The 24,519-nt window shown below is 36.6% G+C and overlaps 1 protein-coding gene across 2 annotated transcripts in view; it reads right to left on the bottom strand.

Moving 5' to 3' along the window:
• SBF2 (SET binding factor 2) overlaps window positions 1-24,519 on the bottom strand; it is a 417,243-nt gene that overhangs the window by 194,589 nt on the left and 198,135 nt on the right. For both annotated transcript variants that reach the window (XM_036258297.1, XM_036258299.1), the window contains exons 6-8: window positions 23,509-23,614; window positions 3,847-3,979; window positions 2,505-2,613 (exon numbers count right to left, since the gene is read on the bottom strand). In XM_036258297.1, coding sequence (XP_036114190.1) covers window positions 2,505-2,613; window positions 3,847-3,979; window positions 23,509-23,614 — 348 coding nt within the window. The remainder of the gene's footprint in view (window positions 1-2,504; window positions 2,614-3,846; window positions 3,980-23,508; window positions 23,615-24,519) is intronic.

Below are 24,519 nucleotides of genomic sequence, written 5' to 3' on the forward strand. Positions count from 1 at the left end.
ATCCTCACATGAGGACATTTTTCTTTGCATTTATCCTCAGATAGAGTGAGAGGGAGAGAGGGAGAAAGAGAGAGAGAAACATCGACGTGAAAGAGACATCACGACCCCAACCGGGGCGGGGACAAACTGCAACCAAGGTACATGCCCTTAGCGGGAACCAAACCCAGGACTCCAAACCGGCCAGGGCAAGAAAAGAAACCGATTTTTAGCATTTTATAAGAGTTTATTTACAAATAACTTCCATAAAAATGTAAAAGAAACTAGCCAAGATTGCTGAAGTTATTATGCTGATAACCGGATTAAAATTTATTCTCATTTATTCATCAAAAAATTTGCTTTTGGCAACAATTGGTTTGTTCTACCTCCAGAGGAAAAAAAAATTCAGGAAAAAAATGATCTACAAACCAGATGGATATGCTTTTAATTTTTACTAACTAGGTTTTACTGAATATGTTTATTGATTTACACATATTTTTATACAGTGATATCAAAGTTAAAAAGAAACTATATATCAACATATAAGGTTAGGCAGAATGATTAATATATGAATGAGGATCCTGTTTATAATTACAGTGTTGAATAGTCTTTTGTTAGTTTAAATGATACCTATGATTTTATTACATTTGTAATTATATATAAGCACCAACAGAGCTTACCTCTTTGCTGGCATTTAAAACTAAAAAAAAGTAGAAACACGAAATCTTAAAGATCTGTGGATCACAGAGCTTATAGCCCAACTTTTCAGGAAAGTGTATTCTTAAACTCCCTGAAAAGTGTCATGCCATCTGTTCCTGGCACTCTACTTACAGCGCTGAGAACACACTCCTCTAAGGAAACCCAGTCATCGTCACTGGGCAGCTCTAATGGTTGAAAACTCTCGTATTGAGCAAAAACTTGTTTCTAGATTCACCATACCCACTTATTATATTTCAGCCTTTTACAGCTACAAAAAATAAATCTTACCCTTCTTTCCTATTATAGCCACTTAAATATTTATCTTTAGTTATCAAATACTATCAGGCTATTACCTGAGAAAATTTCCTTACAGCCTCTCAGGATATAGTCTCTAAACCCCTGAGAATCTTAGCTGTCCTTCTCTGAAGCATGTTATTTTGTCGCATTCACTCTTAAAGTCCAGTACAGAAAACTAAACATGTTAGTCCAGAATTGGCTTGAATATAGAGCAGCAATTTTCAACCTTTTTCATCTCATGGCCCACATAAAGTAATTACTAAAATTCTGCAGCACACCAAAAAATATTTTTTTTGCCAATCTGACAAAAATATAGATATAATTTTGATTCATTCACACTGGATGGCTATTGTTGTGTTGGCTGTTGCCTTTTTTGTTTTTTTTATTTGACAATCTAAGGGAAAATAAGTCAGTGGCCCTGACTAAATAGTCAGATATTGCATGTTTTAAAAATGGTCACGGCTCACTGGTTAAAAATCACTGATGTAGAGTATTACTTTCCTTTTTTGGTATTTCTATTCATATGACATGAGAAATAGAATAATTTTTTTTCTCACCTGAGGATATGCTTTTTATTGACTTCAGAAAGAGGAAAGGAAGAAGGGAAGGGGAGAGACAGAGAAAGAGATACAGACAGAGACAGAGAAACATTGATCAGTTGCCTCCCATATGCACCCCGACTGGGGATCGAATCTGCAACCTGGGTGTGTGCCCTGACTGGGAATAGAACCAGCCACTTTTTGGTGTATGGGATAATGCTCCAATCATCTGAGCCACACAGGCCTGGGCAAGAAACAGAATAATTTGGTGGGGCTCACATTGAACTTGCATTCCATTAAAATCCTTCACTCTTTTGCAAATAATTTTTGCTTTTTAGTTATCAACCATTCAGCAATAATACAGACCTCATTCAAAATATGAATAAATTAAAGTACAGTTGTCCCTCGCCACTTCGCACTTCGACTTTCGTGGCTTCACTCTATCGTGTTTTTTTCAAATATATTCATTAAAAACTTGACCGAGACAGTGAAAATGCCACAGCACGCGCTCAGCTGTCTGAGTCAATTATACACCCCTGTATAACAATTAAAATTAAAATTACTGTACGTATGGACTGTAGGCCCATGTAGTCGAGCACCCCAGGAATCCTTCAATGCCAGGGGCAACTGCTAGAGTCTGGAACGGATTAACCACGATAAACAAGGGATGACTGTACTCATAACAAAAGTATAAATAGAATAGATTATTTTATTTTCTTTTCCCACAGATAGGATGAAGAATACAGAAAGATAAACTTAATATGCTCAAAGAGGAGGCATTTAAAAATATTAATGAATTCAATTTGTAAATCTCTCATATTTGCTATAGAAAAATTAATGTATTTAGATTTTTCAATGATGCTTTTCTTCCAATCTTTTCTATAGGGAATACAATAGAGCTGAAAATAGTAATTAGTTGAAATGTTATAAAAATCAAAGCAATAAAATAAACCTCTGGCCTCAATAACTGGTAATTTAAAGATGAATACTTACAAGTTCATGGATATCAGTTTTAAAGATAGAATGTACTCCAATAATGAATGGTGTTGGGGAACTTAGAACTTCTAGTAGCTGAGCCGGGAGAATGGGAATATAAGGATAACTGGAAATAATAAAAATGTATGTGAGATACATTTGTTTTTCCGTAATATAAACATATTTTCTTTCATCTTTATACTATGATTTTTTTAGATTACCTGTTTAGAACTTATCAGTAATATTTTCATGGTTATTAATATTTAATTTTCAAAAGACAGATTTTTTTTTAAAGCTTCATGTAAAAGATATGATCAGATATAATAAGATCTAATAAATGGAATCCAAGGCAGCTTCCTTATTCCTTATCCCTCTGAGGCAAGCAGTCTCTTTGGGTGTTTTAATCTGGCTTGCAAGCATTTTTCCTTACATAGAAATATAATCTCAGAGAGTGACACTGATTCACTGATGGGCCCTCCCCATTAACACTGGTGATTTGTCTAAGTAAAATAATCATTCAAGTTCCATTTTTCTATACTTGATTTTTGCATTCAATAAGAGTGGTAAAGTACAAAAACTAAGGTCTAGACTTATTTAGGGGTTAAGAAAAGACCATAAGACTTTTTAAACAGTTTTTAAATAAAATCTGTAGACAGTCTAAATTTTTTTCTAGTTTGTATGAACTTAAATTTCTTAGATGTTATGAATATCAAATCAATAAAACAATATATTAGAATAAAATATTCTGCTTATAGTACCATCAGGCATCACTGTTTAAACTGTCTTGCTTTTACTGTCTATCATGGAAAAATGTTAACACGCCCCTTATAAAACAAAGGGAATAAAAGGAAAATAAAGCCCCGTGTACCAATCTAAATATGACAATTACTAATGCATAATTACATATATATTTCTACCCACTTTTGTTCTCCCAACTGTATTATTTCAAGCAAATTCCAGACTTCATATCATTTGCACACAAATATTTTAGTAGGTATCTAAAAAAGATAAAGGCTCTTTCCTCCCCCCCCTCATAGAACCATAATACCAATATAACCCCTAAAATGAATTCTTTACAATTAAAAAATCATAGCACTAACGTAATTTTATCATTAAACATATTCAAAGAGAATTAAATGCTGACAATACTATTCAAATTAATCAATTTTTCACTAAATTAATCAGCACTCGGTAATGGTTGGCTTGCAAAAATTCCAAATTCTAGGCTAGTTTCTATCAGAATCATGACTTTGTAAAATATGACCTGTGGTTCAAACTATTGGTTCAAACTATTTTGACTGATCGTTAGTAATTAACACATTATTTGAGCATAAATAAAAGTACAAGTAAAAAACCTCACCTATATTTAAGAGGAAACATTAAAGATTCCAGGGCTCTACAGGCATCACTAAGTCTCTGGAAACTTGCGGAATGAAAGAGAACCTTATTTTCTGTAAGGACTGCACAAAAGAGGCTGAGTACATTTTGAATTCCTGAAAAACACAAGAGCAAACACTTACCAAAAGCATTTAATTTTTATGTGTTGTCAACCAACACAAACTTATAATTAAAAAGCCAATATTGTTTAACTCTCCGAAGAAAAGTATCTGGTTAAACTATAATTTCATACAACCTATGGATATTTGTTTTCCCAAACTTTGTCTTTATTCTTCAAATCAGTTTAACACTAATTGAACATATTAGTTGTGTGGAAATATACTGTACCTTCTTTTCAATGAAATCACCAAAATCTATACTTAAATTTCTATTTTAAACACTGCCATTACTCTAATACTTTTTTCTTTGTTAAATGTTAATATAACATTTGTCTAATGTTAATATAACTATTCCAGCATTGTTGTTGAATTTTTCCTGGTATATCTTTTTCCATATTTTTATTTCAGTCTTTTTCTACTTCTTGTAAATAGCATATAGTCCTGTCTGACAACTTTTGTCTTTTAACCAGAGCATTTAGTCAACTTACCTTTATTGTAATTATTTCTATATGTACATACATAGTATCTGTTTTATACTTTTATTTGTTCTACCTCTTTTTCCCCTTTCTTTATGATTTCTATTTATCCTAGTTCTTCTTTTATCTCCCCTACCAGCGTGGAATTTATAAGCTCTGTTCATTTATTATTATTATTGTTTAGTGGAAACTCTAGAAAATATAGCATTCATACTTACAAAATTGAAATTATATAAGTACATCATTTCTTATTTTCTCTTTTATTCCTGAATCATCTTTTTCTATACCGTTCAACCTAATTACATGGTCCCACTAAATCAAGAGTCTCCATTCATTTTCTCAAGGTAAAATACTTCCTGTATTTCTCTTAACCAACATGACACATACAAATTTCTTCTTGGTCCATTATTCATTGCTACACTCTTTTCTCGTTTCCAATTTATCCCACGTGATACATCTGAACTTATAAGTTCAGGTTTTTAATGTTCTTTAATTTGGACTAATATAAGTTTCATAACTGGTTTCCCTAATCCAGTTATTAATTTCAAATCTGTCCTCCAGACAGTTTCTAGCACCATGGACAAAAAACATAAATCTGATTAAAGCACTTTCAGATGCATTCTGTTCCACAGAAACAATTTAGTAAGAGACGCTTTGCTTCAACTTGTTTAAGATATAATTTCTCTGAGACTCAGTTGGCAAAGTGAGGATAACATTAAAACCTATCCTATAAGGTTGCTATAAAAAGTAATGGGATAATGTCTGAAGTTCTCAGCACAGTACCATGGTAAATAATCAAGACATATTAGATGATATTATGGTTATTATAATTATTGTAGTTGTCACCATTAATTTCCTTTAAAGTCAGGGTTCTGACGCCAAAAATGTTTGAAAACATCTGACCCACAAGATGAAGTCTGAGCTCCATGCCAAAATGTCCTCATGGTCCTACCCCATCTTTCTAATCCTGTCGCCACCTCCCACATCTGCATGATCAATACTGAACTAATCTTGCTCTCAGAACACTTCTTTCAGTTTGATATCTCTGTTACTTTCGCTCATTTTCTTTCTGCCTGATGCCCCTTATTAAAATGTGAGTTCCTCAAAGCCAGCACTGGGCCTTATACACGGACACATCCCTGCTGCCAAGCACGCGCCTGCTCTAGAGCAGGCACTCAAGAGTGTCTCACTGGGCTCACAACCTCTCTGAATGGTGACGAGTCACTACTGAAACTTTCAGTAAAAGATGTCAGAGAATATCTTTATGCATTTAGATAGAAAAAGTGTAAAATATATAAATCATAAGTGAAAGGATAAACTATTTTAAATAAAAAATTTCTGTCAAAAATGACATTTAAAGAATGAAGACAAGTTTCAGACAGAAAAATTACCTAGAAAGTATATAAATATAAAAGGATAAGTGTCTAAACTATGATTTTTTTTTAAAATCCTCACCCAAGGACATTTTTGCATTTATCTTCAGATAGAGTGGGAGGGAGAGAGAGAGGAAGAGAAAGAGAGAAACATCGATGTGAGAGAGACACATCGAGTAGTTGCCACCCACACGACCCAACGAGGGCCGGGGACCAACTACAACCAAGGTACATATTGCTGTGAAGAATATAAAAGTTAAGATGCACCTATTATATGACCTAGTTATTACAGTAATTCTAGTTAATTCCATTATTTACCAAAAGTCTTTCACATGTACCTAAGAACATAAGTATAAAAAGGTACATAGTAACAGTATTTGAAATAATAAAAACGTGGACACATTCTAAATGAGAGAATGAATGAATAAACTGTGTCATAATCATGCTATGAAATTATACTTCCTGACTGAAGATGACAAATGTTGACTGAAACAATAAATTAAAACTATAAATTTATTATTCAAAATGTATAAAATAATAATTATTAAAGAAATTTAAATATAACTTTCAAGTGATATAAATTTTGGGGATAAGTTTGTAGCATTCATACTTGTGAATTTAATCTAGTTTAAAACACCACTAAGACTTTTTGGGATACCTGTACAGCAGTGAAAATAACTGAGCTAGCACTACATATATCTACACAAATAAACCTCTTAAGTATAATATTGAGTGAGGAAAGTAAGGTGTAACATGATTATAAAGAATAACATGTACCCTGGCCAGTTTGGCTCAGTGGTTGGAGTGTTGGCCTGCGGACCAGAGAGTCCCGGGTTCGGTTCCCGCTAGGGGCACGTACCAAAAAATAAAATAAAGTTAACAATATTAAAAAAAAAAAAAGAATAACATGTATGTATTGTTTAAAACCATAAAAAACACTACTATATATTATTATTTAGGTATATCTAAACATACACTCAACATATGCGAATATGTCAGAGACTAATAAATACCAAATTCAGAATGTGTTTACCTTTGGGAAAAGCAGGAATATGCAGGAAGTTTCAACTATATTTATTGTATTATATCTATTAAACTAGATCTTGGATACATGGATTTAAAAAAATATTTCTTTGGAAATAATTTAAAACTTATAGAAAAGGTACAAGAATAAGAATAATACAAAGAACACCCATCTAGCCTTTACCATGACTTACCTAATATTAAAATGTTGCTCCACTTCCTTTCACATTTGTATTTATGTGCTGGTATGCACTCTCTGACCTACACACACACCCTAAACGCACATTTTTCTGAGCCACTTAAGTGTATACATCATAACATTTATCCCTAAATACTTTAGCGTGATTTTGTTAAGAATAAAGATAATATCTACATAACCACACTATGGTTATCACATCCAGCAAATTTAACAATTTTACGTCTAATCTCACATTTGCATAGTCATGTGTCCCATAAAATTAGAAGGGAGCTGAAAAATTCCTATTGCCTAGTGACGTTGAAGCTTCTGCAACACCTAGAGCAATGCATTCCTCGTGTTGTAGCGATGTTGGTGAACAAATCTACTGCACTGACAGTCATATAAAAGTACAGCACATACATTATGTACAGTACATAACTGAAGATGCTGTGAAGATTGCTGAAATGACAACAAAGGATTTAGGATAGCACATAAACTCAGCTGATAAAGCAGTGGCAGTTTCTGACAGGACTGAATCCAATTTTGAAAGTTTTACTGTGGGTAAAATGCTATCAGTCAGCATCACATGCAATAGAGAAATAATTTGTAAAAGAAAGACTCAATTGATGTGGCCAACTTCATTGTTGGATTATTTTAAGAAATTGGCACAGCCACCACATGCTGACCAGTCAGTGGCCATCCACATCATGACAAGACCCTTGACTAGCAAAAAGTTTACTCACTCACTGATGATGGTTACCATTTTTCAGCAACATTTTTTTTGAATTAAGGTATGTACATTGCTTTTTTTTAGACAAAATACTGTTGCATTCTTAAGAGACTACAGTGTACTGTAAATATAACATTTATATGCATTGGGAAACCAAATAAATTCGTGTGACTTGCTTCATTGTGATATTCACAATGGTCTGGGACCCAACCTGCGTATTTCCAAGGTATGCCTCTACTGATAATTACTGCTTGAATCAGTCTTTGCTGTGATGACAATTAAATGACTTTCCAAATCCAGTACTTTTCCACATTTACCAGTTAACATTCAACATGCAGCCGAGCCCTCATTTATACTTCACTAACCTGTTACTATATATTATCAGTATGAACTCACAGATTCTTTTTTTTTTGTTCCAACAGTGTATACATCAGTATGCCCTTAATTATTTTTATACTAAACAAGTCCTAGATTTAGACAGTGGGCACCCATTTAACTTAGTTCCTGTGTTCTTGTGACATGAACCCCTCCCCCTTTTTTTCAAGTTCTTTCTTACTGTGTGGCTTAACAAAATAATTGAGGCTCATATTATACCTACCCTGTCCCTGACCAAAAGTCAGCCATTTCTACGAGGAGTTCTGGTTCCTTCTTGTGAGGAATGGAACTACAGAGCAAGATTCTGGGTACTGGGGTAAATGTTAGATCATTTCTACTGGAGCGTTGCTGTTTCTGAACCACTTCTGCAGAGAGAGTTAGAAAATATATGCATGTATATAATGTATACATGCACATACATGAACACATATACATGCATATGGGCGGACATACACATATGTATGTATATGTTATACACATCCCACACACAGACACGTGAGAAATCATGGTCCACACCATTACTTTCCATCTCAACCCATTTCCACAGGGTCTCCCCACTGACCCAACACATATTTATATGTTCCTTCTTCCAGTGAGAACCATGAATCTTAACAACATAAACACATTTACTCATTTGCTGGATCTTATATTACAAATAAAAATAGTTGCAGAATTTTTTCAACCATTCTAACTCTAAATATCACATTAATTAAAAAGGAATGAACAGCCCTGACCGTTTTTGCTCAGTGGTTAGAGCGTCAGACCGTGGACCAGAGAGTCCCGGGTTCAGTTCCTGCTTAAGGGCACGCACCTTGGCTGCAGTTTGTCCCCAGCCCCCGTTGGGGTCGTGTGGGTGGTAACCAGTCGATGTGTCTGTCTCTCAGGTTGATGATTCTCTCTCTCTCTCTCTCTCTCTCTCTCTCTTCCTCCCTCTCTCCCTCCCACTCTGTCTAAAAATAAATGCAAAAATGTCCTCAGGTGAGGATAAAAAACAAAGAAAAGAAAAAAGGAATGAACAATTTGTTTGCAATTATCTCCTCAAACCTACCCAGTACTGAGGTTATATAGTCAAATATTGTGTTCTTAAGTTCCTTCGGTTAGTTTTTCCATTTCAGTGTGATTATGTTATTCATTTGAAAGACAGTGGAGTCTGTTTCTGTATGCTTTCAGGTTTTTTCCTTCTTTTGTATTTCTCATTCTTGCCTAACCCTAACCTTAACTCTAACCCTGTAAACTTTCAGTTTTAAGATTTTCTTTTTTGTTCCTTCCCATCATGATTGAGCTAATATTATTTTCTGAAAAAGTAAGACCTAAACATACTTCCAGAAGTCAAAATTATAGAACAGTGTCTACTCAGAGATGTGTTGCTCCTTCCCAGAATTACTAGTATTGTGCCGAGATCAATTTCCTGGTTTTACTATGTACTGTGTTTATATAAGATATTATTGATGGAGGAAGGTGGGTGATGTATACTTGAGGATTTTCTGAATCAATTTAGCAACCTCTTGTGAGTCAAAGAATTTTAATATTTTAGTATATGTGCTGCCGAAATGAGCACAAAAGAATGTTAAAATTTATACTTAAAATGTCTGTGGTTGTATTTGTTTCCAATGGCTCCTATAACAAATTACCACAAACTTGATGGCTTAAAACAATACAAATATAGAGTGGGGGAAAAGTAGGTTTACAGTTGTGAGAAAAAGAAATACTGGGGCGTTGTTTCTGAACCACTTCTGCAGAGTTAGGAAATATATGCATGTACATAATATATACATGCACATACGTGAACGCATATGGACAGATATACACATATGTATGTATATGTGTACACACATATTCTTGTATTATTTATTAATTATTGTATTATTTTCCATACAAACTATGAACATTTTGTCCCCCGCATATATTATGCTCAATAAAAGAAGTCAGACATAAAGGAACATACATTCTATGATTCCATTTATATGAAATATCCAGAAAAGACAAATTTAAGGAGACTCAAAGTATATTAGTGGTTGCCCAGGTGTATTATCTTAAATTAATGAAGGTCAGAATTCCTTTTTTCAAAAACTCATCTCCATTGTTGAAAGTATTACAGATGTCCCTCTTTTTCCCCCCATTGGCCTCCTTCTCCCCACTCTCACCCCGCTCCTGCTTTCCCCACACTATTGTCTGTGTTTATTGGTTATGCATATGCATATAAATTCTTTGGTTTATCTCTTCCCCGTCCCCTCCCCCCTTCCCTTTGAAGTTCCCCAGTCTAACAACCATTTTGTACTTCTTAATCACTTCACCTTTTTCACTCATCCCCCCAACCCTCCTCCCATCTGGAAACCAACAAAAAGTTTTCTATATCTATGAATCTGTTTCTGTTCTGCTTGTTCATTTTGTTTGTATATTCAATTGTTGATAGCTATGTTTTTATTTTTTATTGTTCATATTTTTTATCTTCTTTTTCTTCTTCAAAAAGACCTGTCAACATTTCACATAATACTGGTATGGTGGTGATGAACTCCTTTAACTTTTTCTTTTCTGGGAAACTCTTCACATGTTCATCGATTCTAAATGATAGCTTTGCAGGATAGAGTAATCTTAGTTTTAGGTTGTTGTTTTTCATCACTTTGAATATTTCTTGCCTCTCCCTTCTGGCCTACAAAGATTCTTTTGAGAAATCAGTTGACAGTCTTATGGGAGCTCCCTTGTAGGTAACTAACTGCTTTTCTCCTGCTGCTTTTAAAAGATTCTCTCTTTGTCTTTAACTTTTTGTATTTTGATTATGATGTGTCTTGGTGTGGGCCTGTTTGGGACTCTCTGTGCTTCCTGGACTTGTATGCCTATTTCCTTCACCAAGTTAGGAAAGTTTTCTGTCATTACTTTTTCAAATAGGTTTTCAGTTTCTTGCTTTCTCTCTCTTCTCCTTCTGGCAACCCCATGATGCGAATGTTGGTATGCTTGATGTCGTCACAGAATATCTTTACACTATCCTCATTTTTTTAAATTCTTTTTTCTTTTTGCTATTCTGATTGGGTATGTTTTGCTTCCTTATTATATTCCAAATTAATGGTTTGCTTCTCAGCTTAACTTACTCTACTATTGATTCCCTGTAAATCTTTTTTTCACCTTTAGTGCATCTTTCATTTCTCTCTGGTTCTTTTTTATGCTCTTGAGGTCCTCACTAAGTTCCTTGAGCATCCTTATAACCAGTGTTTTGAACTTTGCATCTGTTAGATTGCTTATCTCCATATTGTTTAGTCCTTTTCCTGGAGTTCTGTTCTGTTCTTTCATTTGGAACATGTTTCTTTGTCTCCTCATTTTGGCTACCTCCCTGTGTTTGTTTCTATGTATTAGGTAGAGTTGCTATCTCTCCTAGGCTTTCTAGAGTGGCTTATTATAATAGGTGTCCTGTAGGGTCCAGTAGCACAGCATTCCTTATCACCCCAGCTGGACCCTCAAGGTGTGCCCCTTGTGTGAACTATACAAACTTTTGTTGTAATTGAGTCTTGACTGCTATTGGTATGTCAATGGGAGGGACTTACTCAGGCTGATCAACTGCGAGGACTGGCTGTGCCCACTGACCACTGACCTCTGACTACCATGGAGAATCAGCTGTGTAGGGGCCCACCACACAGAGCAAGACTTACTTCAGCAGGGCTCTGGTACCCACTGAGTCCACTTAAGTATGTCGCTTGTGGAGGTGGTTGGGTGGTGGTGCTTTGCTGTGGTCTGAAGCTGTCCATTGGGTGTGCTGGCTCTGGGGCAAGGTCAGCCACTGCCTGTGTGCTACCGGAGCCACCAGGCATAAGCTACAAAGCAATCTGAAGATGGCTGCATCTTGTGCTGGACTTTGAGGTGCCCAGGCAAAGCCAAGCTGTGAACCAAGGCTGGCTGCTTCTAGTGCCAGGCCTGGGGCCACTTGGTGAAAGGTATAGTACTTGCAGAGGCCAGATGCTACTTGACAGAATTTAGGAACTCTGAAGCAGGAGCCAAGACAGGCCATTTCCTATGGAAACTCTTGGGTGGGCCCAAAATTTGGGTGGGGTGGGGCCTCAGGGAATCACCAGGGAGGGGCAAACAGTATAAGCCAGATTGCTGGAGTCCCAGATATGGTGCCTGTCTGCAGGCCCCATAGGGGAAGGGCTCACCTAAGGAACAATGGCTTCCACCAGCATGTCTGTCTGGTAGAAAGCGGCCTCTCCAGCTCTGACTGCAGCAGAGAGCCAAACAACTCCAGTTCTTCCCTGTATGTCTCTGGTGACTTTCACACTACCTCCCCCATGCTAGAGCCTGGAGGTGCAAGTCCAAGTAAGTCTGTGTGCAGGCTCTTTAAAAGGAACTGCCTGGGACTTGAGAAGCCTCAGCCTCCTTCAGCCTCAATCCCTGCTGGTTTACAGCCAGAAGTTATGGGGAATTCTCTTTCTGGCACTGGAACCCGAAGCTTGGGGTCCTGGTGTGGAACACAGACCCTTCACTTCTCAGGCAGGACTTTCACAGCTGAGTCATCCCTCCTGATTTTTATCCACTACACGTGGATGTAGGACCAGCCCATGGCACCTCTGCCCCTTCTACTAGTCTCCATGTGGCTTCTTCTTTAATTTCATAGTTGTAGGACTTCCATTCAGCTCAATTTCAGGTGGTTCTGAATGATGGTTGTTCTGTAGTTGTCGTAATTTTGATGTGGTTGTGGGAGGAGGCGAGTACCGCGTTTATTGCATTTACCTACGCCACCATCTAGACCAGAAGTGAGGTCAGAATTCCTACTGGGGGTGTTTGAGCTTCTAGCAACTGACCACATTCCTCCATTCATAGCCCCTTTCCACCTTTAAGACTGGCAAAGGCCAGTGGCGTCTCTCTCCCTTGTGTGATGTCAGAATGCAGTACTCTGACACCGAGTCCTGCCTCCCTTCTTCCATCTTTTAAGGACCCTTGAGATTACTGGGCTCACCTGAAGAAACTAACCCTCACGTTTGATTTTTAAGGATACACAGAAGCTAGTTAGGGAGACCAGAGCAGCAAGGCGTTCAAAGCTGGCAGAAGACGAGGTGCACAGAAATGAAGGACTGAGGGTGGAAAAGCCACCGAGAGACCTACGAGGGGTTCTGCCAAGGGAAGGTTTGTGACGAATTTGTATACCAAGACAAGGAGCGCGGGCTTCTTTCCTAAACACTCTAGGGAAGAATGTTTCTCTCCTTACACCCACCTGAACCCTCTGCAATCCCCATAAAAAAGATAATCCATTCTGTTAACCCATCAGAAAATAAAATTCACAGCATCATTTAGTATCAGATAAAATGTGGGGGAAAAAGGCATGCATTTGTAAGGGACTCTATGCTACTAACATCATTAAAAAACAGTTTATGATATCAAGGGGGGAAATATTACACTTAACTTATTAAGACAGGATTTATGTCTTATAGTGGAAATGAGTTAGAGACAATATTCTAGTGTATAAAGGGTAAGGTTTTCGTTATCCATAAAGATTATATAGTGTAATACGAAATAATTTACCTATACTATAACTCATACTTCAAATATTTTAAGAAATTACATTAACATGTTTATTCCTAACTAGCAATGCTTACTGCTGTGTTCACAGCTACTTAGTTACCTATAAATGCAATTTCTTTGAACTATGAAAGAAAATCAATTTTCTACACAGCCTTGAATTGTTCCCTAGTCTTCAAAAGCCAGAATCCACCTAAAGCTGCACAGTAACAGTAGAGAAGACAATATGAAAAACAAACATTCCAGTGATAATTACTACTGATTGCAGTACAATGGTACAAACACATCCTGTTGATTATTTAAATAGTAAAACATTCTGAAAAATTACTTCCTGATTTTAACTTTTCTTTAGTGTTAAGTTCTAAAATTCGTAACATAAACATTAACAAATGTATTTGTTTCCTGTCATGAAAAAACATCACAAAAACTTTCCTCCAGATTCTCCCCTTCTCTGAATAATGCTATACTGTACAAACAGAACATTACGTCTCGCTTTCAAATGGGAAAATTGAGGAAATAAAGGCCATGGTATCAAAACAGGATATATTTCAGAAGCCTTAACTAATTTATTATAGTTCTTTCTGGTCAATCCACAATGGAGAAAACAATATAATAATGGTCATGTCTTAATACAAGGCACGAAAAAGGAGATTTCTCAGTCATTCAATCAATATTTGTTGAATACCTACTATGCTCTATGCCCTAGAAACAGCAATAAAGAAAAACAAGATCCCTTCCTTCACAGATTCACTAAAGCTTTATATATTTTATAGCTGAGAGGCAATTTTAGTATTTGTTACAAATTCAGAGTATTATTTTCAAATATTAGAAATGGAAATCTTCTAAGTAAAAACAGTAAAGAAATATAATTGAACTGGGCAATTGTATGCGGATATATTTGATTTTCTAGCTCTAGGATAATCACCAGATTATTCAAACACCAAACAGCCCAGATTCCTAGTCTGTGCCTCTTCTGATTGACCAGTTTTAAAATCTACTTTAACATATAAATTTAAGAACCAGGAAGCAAAAAGGGCCTTAGGAGTAAAATAGCAAACAAAGGGGAAAGGTAATATAGAGTGAGTAACTGAAGAATTAAAACCAGGGACAGAAATAATACTTTTTTTTTTAATAAATTTTTTTTTCTTTATTGATTTTTTTAGAAAGAACGGAAGGGAGAGGGAAAGAGAGACAGAAACATCGATGAAAGAGAACTTCGACTGGCCACCTCCTGCATGCCCCCCACTGGGGATCAGGCCCACAACCTGGGCATGTGCCCTGTCCAGGACTCGAACCAGCGACTTCTTGGTGCATAGATCAATGCTCAACCACTGAGCTACATTGGCCGGGCAGAAATAACACTTTTAATTAAAACTTGCTCTCCCTTCCCTCCTGTGCTCCACTGCTAAACCTTAATGGAGCTGTTGAGATATATAAGAAACTGCTAAACTCTAGGGATGGAAATAAAGAAATTTGAGGCAGGCTCAAATGAGCTCCCAGTTCACTGAAGATGGCAGCTTGGTAAATAAACAGTTAAAACACAAAAGAGACATGAACAAAGTGCTACAAAGCACAGAAAAGAAGGTGATCTATCCTGCCATAATTTGTAAATTGCATATTCTTAAATGTTGGAAGAATAATCTCTAAAGTGCTGAAAGAGCAAAACATAATTTTAGACAAGAGAACTCTGTGGCAGTGAAGGATCAGCCTTAATGGCTATGTTGCTTCAGAGCATTTGCATTTATTAAAGGATAATTTGATACTAAGATAGAGATAGCTACTTTTTATTAAAATTAAAAAATTTTTTTTTAAATTTCTCACCTGAGGATAGTTTTCCACAGATTTTTAGAAAGAGTGGGAGAGAGCAAGGGGGAGAGAGAGAGAAACATCAATGTGAGAGAGACACATAAACTGGTTGCCTCCCACATGACCCCAACTGGGATTGGGGATCGAACCTGCAACCAAGGTACATGCCCTTGACTGGAAATCAAACCTGAGACTCTTTGGTCCACACTTTAACTGCTGAGCCACACTGGCCAGGGCACGATAATTATTTAATAGTATCATTTAAAATAAAAATTAAAATAGTATCATTTAAGCACCATAAAAGGTAAATGAAGAAGACACTTTTGAACCAGGATTCTTTGGAACTGTCCTCAAATTATATAATGCAGCAACCACATACTTTACTTATGTGTAATTCTAAGAAGCATAACACAATAGTTAACAAGTGCTCAGTCAGTTAATGATTGTCCACCCTTGGTATTTTAAAATAGTTTCCTTTATGAAACTAGCATAAATATTTAACTTTTAATTTTGAAAAGAAAGCAATTAACTTTCTGGTAACATTATGACGATTTCCTACAACTCTATGCTCAAGCGTCATCAAACAACTATTTTATGAAGGCCTTTCATGGTTCTAAATACTCCGTACTTCTTCTTTCTGCCTGAAATGCCCTTCTCCCCCTTGTCTAGCTGGTTAAAAGTTAGTTCTTGGTATCTGTATTACTGCATAAATTATACTGTACTATAATTTTAAAAACATATCTGTTTCTCCACTGGTCCTAAAGTATATCTAGAATAAGGTCTATGTTGTTTTTTGTTTTTAAATCCTCACCTGAGTATAGTTTTCCATTTATCTTCAGATAGAGTGGGAGGGCCTGAGGGAGAGAGAGAAAGAGAGAAGAGACATCGACGTGAGAGAGACACATCGATTGGTTGCCTCCAGCATGACCCTGAGCAGAGCCGGGGACTCAACCGCAATTGAGGTACGTGCCCTTGACCGGAATCAAACCTGTGACTGTTCGGTCTGCAGGCCAATGCTCTAATTGCTGACCAAACTGGCTAGGGTGGGCCTATGATTTTTAAAATCTTTATATCCCCCTTACTAGCCTAGGACTTGGCACATGGTAATGACTTTGTAAACATTTTACAAATATGCAGTACGATACTCTCATGATTCTGTACAGTGGCAGTGAGTTACAGTTCCCAGTCAGGCATGTGATCACCAAGGTAAACACCCAATACTATACAGTGTACTGTGTTGCCAGTACTTTTTGGATACTGTGGTCTGAGCATGTTTAAGGTAGACTAGACTAGGTATGGTGTTCAGTAGGTTACATGTATTAAATGCATTTCAGCTTATAATATTTTCAACTTATGATGGGTTTATCTGGATATAACCCCATCATAAGTCAAGGAACATTTCTGTATAAGAACACTAGAGGCCAAAATCCCTGAGGAATACAAATGTGAAATTTCTCAATAAAACACCAGCAAACTAATTCAGCAGCAAAAAGGATTGTAAAGGATGATAAAGTGGATTCATTCCAGAGATGAAGAAATGGTCAACATATAAAAATTAATCAATGTGATAAAACACATTAATAGAAAGATGAAAAAATCATATAATCATCTCAATACATAAAAAAATTCAATATGCTTTCATGATAAAAAATCTCAACAAATTGGGTATAGAAGGAACATATTTCAACATAATATATGCCATATATGACAAGCCCAAAGAAGACATACAATGCCAACAGGTACAGGAAAATAATACAAATCATCAAGGAAATGCAAATCAAAACCACAATGAGATATCATTTTACATCTGTTAGAATGATTATCATCAAAACAAAAAAGAGATATGTGTTGGCAAGGCTGTGGAGAAAAGAGAATGATTGTTCACTGTTGGTGGAAATGTAAAATGGTGCAGACATGAAAAAATGAAGATTCCTAAAAAATTTTAAAATAGAACTGCCATAAAACCCAGCCATTTCACTTCTGGGTAATATCTAAAGGAAAAGAAATCAGTATCTCAAAGAGGTATCAAAAGCCAAGACACAGAAACAACCTATCTGTCCATCAGTGGATTAATGTATACAGAAAATGTGGTACATATAATGCAATGGAATATTATTCAGCCATAAAACTGAAATCCTGCCTTTTCTGACAATATGGAGAAAACTTTAAAGCATTATGCTAACTAAAACAAGTCAGACAGACTAAAACAAATATTTTATGTTCTCATTTATATGTGGAATCTAAAAGAGTTCGTAAACTCCTAGAAATAGAGAGCTGAATGGCTGTTGCCAGGTGTTAAAGGTTAGGAGAAACGGGAAAATGTTGGTACACATTCCAGGTATAAAATGAATAAATTTTGGGAATCTAATGAACAACATGGTGACTATAATTAATGATACTGCATTATATACTGAAAAACTGTTAAAAGAGTAGGTCTTAGCCTTGGCCGGTTTGGCTCAGCGGTTAGAGCATTGGCCTGTGGACCAAAGAGTCCCAGGTTCGGTTCCTGCTAAGGGCATGTACCTCACTTGCAGTTTGTCCCCAACCCCAGTTGGGGTTGTGTGGGTGGCAGCCAGTCGATGTGTCTCTCCCACATCGATGTTTCTCTCTCTCTCTTCCTCCTTCTCTCCCTCCTGCTCTATCTGAAGATGAATGCAAAAATGTCCTTGGGTGAGGATAAAAAAAAAAAAAGAGTAGGTCTTAAATGTTATTAGCACATATATACACACACAAATGATAATTATGTGAGGGGACAGTGGTTTAACTAACCTCACTGTGGTAATCATTTAGCAATACATACATGCATCAACTTGTCATATTGTAAACTTTAAACTTACATGTGTTATATCTCAATAATAATTTATCAATAAAGCTGGAAAAAAAAACAAACACAGATGATACAAGACTAAAGCTGTTTAATTATGAAAACAGAGTGACAAGAGCTGAAGGCCCAAGACCATTTTAGTCTGTGACTTTTTAAAAGTCTAATAAATAAATTACTGTAAAAAGTAGGAATAAGCCCTGGCCGGTTTGGCTCAGCGGCAAGAGCGTCAGCCTGCGGTCGAGAGAGACCCGGGTTCAGTTCCCATAAGGGCGCGTACCTCGGTTGCAGTTTGTCCCCAGCCCTGGTTGGTTGTGCGGGTGGCAGCCACTGAATGTGTCCCTTTCACGTCAATGTTTCTCTCTCTCTCTCTCTCTCTCTCTCTCTCTCTCTCCCCTACTCTATCTGAACAAAAAATTGGAAAATGTCCTCAGGTGAGGATTAAAAAAAAAAAGTACAGTGATACCTCGGTTCTCGAACGCCTTGACTTTCGACCAAATCGGTATTTGACCAGGAGATTCGAGAAACTTTTGTCTTGGAATCCGAACAAATATTTGGAATTCGAACTTCCGAGATGAGCCGAGTTGAGCCGAATGGCGTTCATTCGGCCCAGCGCGCCTTGCTGCGTCATCAGTGTGAGTGCAGAGAGAGAGTCACGCTTTGTGGAGAGAGTCACGCTTTACACTGAATTTAACCCTTAGACATACTGTACACTTTTATTTCTTGTTGAGACTTATGTTTTTCTACATATTATATACAAATTAGGCCAGTAAATAGGCATTTTCTGGGGCTTGGAACGAATTAATCCAGTTTCCATTATTTCCTATTGGGTTTCATTGCTTCGGTTCTCGAACAATTTGGTTCTCGACCGTCCTCCTGGAACGAATTATGTTCGAGAACCGAGGTATCACTGTAGTAGGAATAAGCCCTGGCGGTTTGGCTCAGCGGTTAGAGCGTCAGCCTGTGGTCTGGAGAAACCTGGGTTTGGTTCCTGCTAAGGGCACACACCTCGAATGTAGTTGGTCCCTGGCCCTGGGAGGGTCGTGTGGGTGGCAACCACTCAAAGTGTCCCTTTCACATCGATGTTTCTCTCTCTTCCTCTCTCCCTCCCACTCTATCTGAACAAGAAATAAAAAAATGTCCTCGGGTGAGGATTAAAAAAAAGTAGGAATAAGTATTCTAAAACTAGTGTGTTTGCAGTTAAAATCAAAATTTTATGACTGGGTTTGACAAAAGATGTCATGAGAATTCCACAAAATTATTTGGGTCAAGGAGAGACACCTGAGTTAGACAGCTAATGGATTCGATTTAAAAATCAGAGGGCTATAAAAACCAGCTCTTGTGAATACAATTTTATTAACATAAAAAAACCCTACAGTTTTCTACACTTATAGCACAAATCTTCAGGTAAACAAAAATAGTTTACATAAGCTGCAAAAACAAACAAACAAACAAAAAAAGATGGCAAGTAAGAAATGAATTAAATTATGGAAAATTTTGGGGAATGAGGTGGGTGATGGCGGAGGTCCACGTAATGAAATCAGGCAAACATAGAGAACTTTCAAAATACAGAAAACAAATTTATTATCATAACAATCCTTGGAGAGAAGAACCAAGAAAATGTTTTCATTACATTTAGACCTTTCACAGGAAAACTAGTCAAGGCTACAAAAGAATCTTCTAGTTTTATCTGCTTCCTGTCCGTCTTTGTAAAATCCACCCCTACCACGCCACCCCCAACCCAGGTAGTGAACTCTAACATTGTCTTCCAACAACAGTCCACTAAAATGACTGGTGATAAGAGTGTGCCTTTAGACACAATTATCAGTACCACGTGCTCTAGAAACAACAACTCTGCATAGAGCGCTATTTTAGAGGCAGCTTTCTCCTTTCCTGTCTTATCTTTTCCTTATTTTTTCCCCTGAAAAAAGTAACTTTTGAATATGTAAGCAAAAGATAATTAAGCTCAAAATACTTGAGAGTAAAATAATGAAATTCCATCTTCAAATGACTAATCATCATGTGTTACTTGATCCATTCACAGAGTATCTCCTAATGAAATAAAATTGCCATTCTCTTCATGGCTAGCTCATTCATCCATTTATTCCACAAACATTGATGCCTTCTGTGCTGGACATATTGGACATAAAGAATAAGTTCTAATTATTCTTTAATTATTCTCTTATCATAAAGACAATTCGTGAAGCTCAGAGTCTAGTAAGGGACAACTCCATATTAATAAACAGGGAAAAAACATAGAGCAGAATTTCCATATGATATCTGGGAATCAATAAATCAGACCTGTACTGCCTACCTCTATAATTTTTGTTATTTCAAAAAAATAAAATCTCTAATTTGTCCAAATATTGCACTTAAAAATTGTAAGTTATATAGAGAGTTATACAGTTTTACAAGTTTTGATAAAACAAGTAGAGAAAACCATACAAATCAAACACATGGCTCAGTGAAAGTTACAAACACCACCTAGATCAAGAACTTTGCCAGCAACCCCAGAAGCCCCTCCCGTGGCCCCAGTCACAACCACCTCTCCTCTACTGCCACAATGACCGTTATCTTGACTTCATTCTAGTAACCATTTTCCTGATTTTTTTCTTTCTTTTTTTTTTCCAGATAGAGTGGGAGAGAGAGAGAAACATCGACATGAAAGAACACATCGACTGGCTGCCACCCACACGACCCAACCAGGGCTGGTGACAAACTGTAACGGAGGAACATGCCCTTAGTGGGAACTGAACCCAGGTCTCTCTGGACCGCAGGCTGACGCTCTAACTGCTGAGCCAAACTGGCCAGGTCCCTGATTTTTTTTTCTATAGACACTTTTATCACCTAAATGTGCATCACTATAGTTCAATCTCACTCTGTTAAAAATGAGATGTGTTTTAAATCTCTTTTAATCTAGAAGTTCCTCCTCTATTCCTTTTCTTTCCTTATAATTTTTTTGTTAAATAACCTGGAACATGTTACTGATAGTTTCTGAGAGCCTGGACTCTGACAACTGAAGTCTCTCAGTGCAGTTCAATGTGTTCCCCTATCTTCTGTATTTACTGTGATCAGACTCAGATTTAATCCCTCTGGTAAAAACTACAGGTACTGGTTTGGCAAGGCTTGGCACATCATATCTGCTTGTTCTTATGATAACAGTTATTGATGCTTAGCTCTTCATTCACTGAGGGTTATAAAATGATGATGCTCTAGCTCTATAACTTCTTTTTTGTCTGTTGTATGTATAAAATTATAGGCATACTGGAGGCCTAGAATGCAGTTATCTTGTTACAGAGAAAATGTACTTTTATTTCTTTTATATGGCTAGAGACAATAACATCAAGAATCACCTTAATCCATTTGAAGGAACTGAAAGGATTTCCAGCTGTACGTCAGTTCTTCAGGTGCCTGTTGGCCTGCGATTTACCTCCTCCTACAAGGTTTGGTCCTTTATGCTCCCAACTCAAAGCATGAGAGCTTTATAATGGAATCTCCATTGGTAAAACTTGAACTCAAACCTTCCCCTTCCCCATGGGCTATCAACAGGGCTGATCAGCTCTTCAGTTATTTCTCCCCAAATCAACAGGTGCTCTGGGAAAAACGGGTCCCAAGTGTCTGGCTCACTCCTCTAGGTTTTATGCTTCTCTTAGACCATAGTTTGGTCATTCTTATTCTTTAACTGCCTCTGATGCTTTCGAGCAGATGTTGTTTATATTTGTACAGCTTTTCTAGTAATCAGTGTAAAGAGGGTTAGTCTGAATTACATAGGCCACTATTACTGGAAGAGAGGTCCAGGTTTTATAACTTTATACTTCATTTACAGCAATTTTTCTCAGTGAGAGGACTACTGGTATTTGAGGTCAAGATTCCTCTAGTGCATATATGTCAACAATTAAAAATGTTGAATACCCCTGGTCCTGGGCACTAAATGCCAGTAACAATCCCTCTCCCCCCACCTAAATCATTGTAAAACTCAAAAGCATGAGAGGTTTATAAGGTACTCAATTAAGTATAAGATAAATGGTCGCATTGGAAAATGTGAAACTATTTTATTTGTGTCATATCTTTCTATTCCTCTTCAAGGTAAGTGTGCTTTGATTGACCCTTAAGGAAAGACAGCCCTTCTAAAAGTAAGAAAGGCAGGTGAGTGCTTGGCTAAAATCAAGTAAGTCAATGGTTAGTAGGGACCATGGACAGGCTGCAGGTAGCCCGAATTCCTAAAATTATTTCCAAAAGTGAGTAGGGAAAAAATTTAATCAGCAGGATATTCCATAGAGGAATAAGTGCCACCAGGTATAACCTATTTCACACATTAAAGAAAATAGCTTAGTTTACTTAGTTAAACTAGAACTTAGTTGAGATGACTCCGTGAATAGAAACTTTCAAGGGGAAAGAGAAGAGAGTTTGGACCTCGAACTATTGAGGGGAGGTGGATGTAATGGGAAAGAACCACTGCTTTGGGATTGGCATCACCTTCCATCTTTATTAGGATACTAGAGAACTCTACATGTATTTAATTTCTTCTAAGGCTTTCTAAATTTGACTGATTGAAATAGCAGCAGAAGAATAAGGATGGAGCCATTAATGAACAAGAAGTGATAAGGTACAGAGCTGAGCAAAGAGCAAAATTTGTGCAAGGAACTAAGAATTCTCTGGAGAAGTAGAGTTTGAGCTCCAGGGTAGGAAAGGTTTCAGTATAACTAGAAAAAAACAACAGATGGAGAACAATGACAAAGACCGAATCAAGGAGAGTAGGACACTCATATGCAGGCATATATAAAGGACAAATAAGAGGTAAAGTAAATGGGAATCTCTGACATCCTTACTGTTAGATGAAGTACAAGCTGTCCAATGTATAGTGAGCACTCTAGTGTCCTCCCCCCAATTCTCCATCCCAGCCATTGGTGAGATAAGGACAACATTTTTAGTTCCATCTGACAAAATTTCTGCAAAAGTAATTCATGTAAGGAAAAGCAAAATATACTATGAGTTCATCTTTTAAAACACAAAGAAAATATGTCTACTTTTCAAAAGTCTAATTGACTCCAAAGCAAAAGCGGCCTGAGTTAAAATGTTATTTTTTAAAGCATATGACCCATGTAATCATATATTTTATATATCAGATAGTTAATGGTTTGCTTTTTATTTTCGTGATTCATGTCAGGTGATATGAGCATAAAATAACTTTTTTTTGGTAGGTTTCCACAAGAGGACACTGACAATCTGAGAAAAGACATACCCAGTTGCTGGAACAGGAGAGCCACACTAGTGCCTGTGACAGGAAGACTATCGTGCAGAGGAGTCTGGATCAGCTGTCTATCTCCTGCACCCAAGGAAAACAGCTTCTGCAGAATGGGAAAAACATACAAACACATAAATGATTTCTTTTCAGACATTTTCTTAAGGTTAAAAAAAAAAAACCCTTTGATGTTCAGATTTAGAGCAGATGATGACCATATTAAGATCTAATTAATAGATGTAAAGGGCAATAATGTAGACCAAACATTCATATTACTTCGTGCCGCACAAAGTACAAGAATGTTCAGTAGTTAAAAGTTGAAAACTTAGTAACAATGAAATACAAAGTCACTGACAATCATACTTATCTGAAAAATAATACAATGTTAAAGTCAACATTTATATGCTAATTATATCTCAATAAAACTTGGAAAAACAAAAAAATATATAATATGAACCACATATATGCAATTTAAAAATTTCTAGTAGCCAACATAAAATGTTTTTTCAAATTAAAAAATAAAATAAAATAAAGCCAACAAAAAATCCCATTAAAATAAAGGCCCAGAAAACAATTCCACTGCCTAAAGCTTAGGCCCAATTGTGACCAAACTCACATTTCAAATTCTGCCCTTGGAAAAGAGGCAGAGGAGGGAGGGAGGACAGCTCAGGAGGCAAAGAGGGGGATACAAACTTAAAATAACAAAAGACACTGTGATGGACAGAAGACAGTTAAAAAGGCAAAGGGCAAGGAAAAAGGATGGCAATTTCTTTGTAAATAATCTTTGCCAGACTGAGGTTAAACCATGTAATTTTTAGAGGACTATCCTCTTCCCTAATATTAAATAAGAATAAGCAAAATAAGTGATCGACTAATCAATTCTAGGACTTAAGAAAAAGTATGGTGCCTTAAAAACATTAAGTCATGGAGCTGAGGTTCTTATTTTTCTATGTCAGACAAATATGAAAATCAAAAGACATACAGATGATGAAAAATACATGACTACTTTAA

This window comes from Molossus molossus, unplaced genomic scaffold (assembly GCF_014108415.1).
Source record: "Molossus molossus isolate mMolMol1 unplaced genomic scaffold, mMolMol1.p scaffold_m16_p_13, whole genome shotgun sequence".
In the NCBI taxonomy this organism is placed as follows: domain Eukaryota; kingdom Metazoa; phylum Chordata; class Mammalia; order Chiroptera; family Molossidae; genus Molossus; species Molossus molossus.